This window comes from Phaethon lepturus, unplaced genomic scaffold, assembly GCF_000687285.1.
Source record: "Phaethon lepturus isolate BGI_N335 unplaced genomic scaffold, ASM68728v1 scaffold35634, whole genome shotgun sequence".
Lineage (NCBI taxonomy): Eukaryota > Metazoa > Chordata > Aves > Phaethontiformes > Phaethontidae > Phaethon > Phaethon lepturus.
This window is the reverse complement of record NW_010537625.1, coordinates 1-1,125: the sequence shown is the minus strand read 5'-3', so window position 1 is coordinate 1,125 and position 1,125 is coordinate 1. Positions and strand designations below refer to the sequence as shown.

At 59.1% G+C, this 1,125-nt stretch overlaps 1 protein-coding gene across 1 annotated transcript; it reads right to left on the bottom strand.

The window, feature by feature from the left end:
* Nucleotides 1-638: 638 nt before the first annotated feature.
* Nucleotides 639-1,121, bottom strand: MBOAT4 (membrane bound O-acyltransferase domain containing 4; the record flags this gene model as incomplete). The annotated part of the gene is made up of 1 exon (XM_010286548.1): nucleotides 639-1,121. A coding segment is annotated over one exon (483 nt), but the record flags the coding sequence as incomplete, so codon positions are not given.
* Between the last annotated feature and the right edge of the window lie 4 nt (nucleotides 1,122-1,125).

Below are 1,125 nucleotides of genomic sequence, written 5' to 3'. Positions count from 1 at the left end.
CATCCACTTGCTGAGGGGTGGGTATTGCAGGAGTCGTCTAATTGGGAACACAGTTTGGGGTCCACATGCCACAGGGACAGTGCTGAGGAGCAACTGCTGGAGGAGCACCACAGACCCATGCATCTCAGTAGTACTGCTGGGTGAGGAAAGGGGTGTTTCTTGTCTTGTGCTGCCCCCAGGCAGACTGCCAGCCCCTCTCCCTATGCCCAGGCTCCCAGTGGTCCATGCGCACAAGAAAGATGGCAAGGCAGCTCTCTGCCAGTGCCTGCTATCGCCATGGAGGACAGATTCCCAGGAGCTGGACACAGTTGCCAAATGGTGCATTTGTAGCACAGGTGAGTCTGGTGGGGAGGTGGTGTTCCTCCTACATGAGATGAGACTGAGTGAGACCCAAATCACCAAGACAAACACTAGGCAGGCAGTGCTGCTAGAAGCCCTCTTGCCCAGTGGTCTGGTGACCTCGCCTCCCTGCTTCAGAGCATCCCCCAAAGCTGGGGCATATCCCAGGAGTAAAAGCCAACCTGGTTCTCCAGAGATGCTGTTATATGGGATCGCTTGGCCAATAGCACTTCTCACCCTGCGTGCTCACGTGTGCAGGGTTGTGCCCCACCGGCCGTGCAAGTTAGCCCAGGAGAGGCTCAGTTCTGCTTCGGCTTCTTGGCAAGCAGCAGCAGCACGAGGCTGTAGGAGAGAGGAAGGATGCTGTTGCAGGAAGTCCAGAGTAGGCAGAGCATGGAGAAGCTCTCGGTCTCCACAGCCACCAGGATGTAGGCGATGATGAGCTGTGTGAAGACCCAGGTTGTGCCACGGTAGAAGAGCTTTACACCCTGGCAGGTGGCCCAGGTGCTGAGGAAGGGGTGGATGCGGTAGTCAGCCTCCACCATGACAGCCCAGCACAGGAAACCAAAGATCTGCCCGGGTCGGAGGCCGTGCCACCAGGCGGAGAAGGCAAAGGTGGCTAGGAGCGGCTGGGCTGAGCAGCGCTGGAAGATGAGTCTCCTCAGCCAGCGGGACGTGCTCTTGTTCCAGGTTCGGGCGAAGACGGCCACGCGGTGCGTTGTCTCCAGCGTCCACAGGTCATGGATGGAAAGGTCTCCCTGGCCCGCCTCCAGCCCGAAGCCCGCC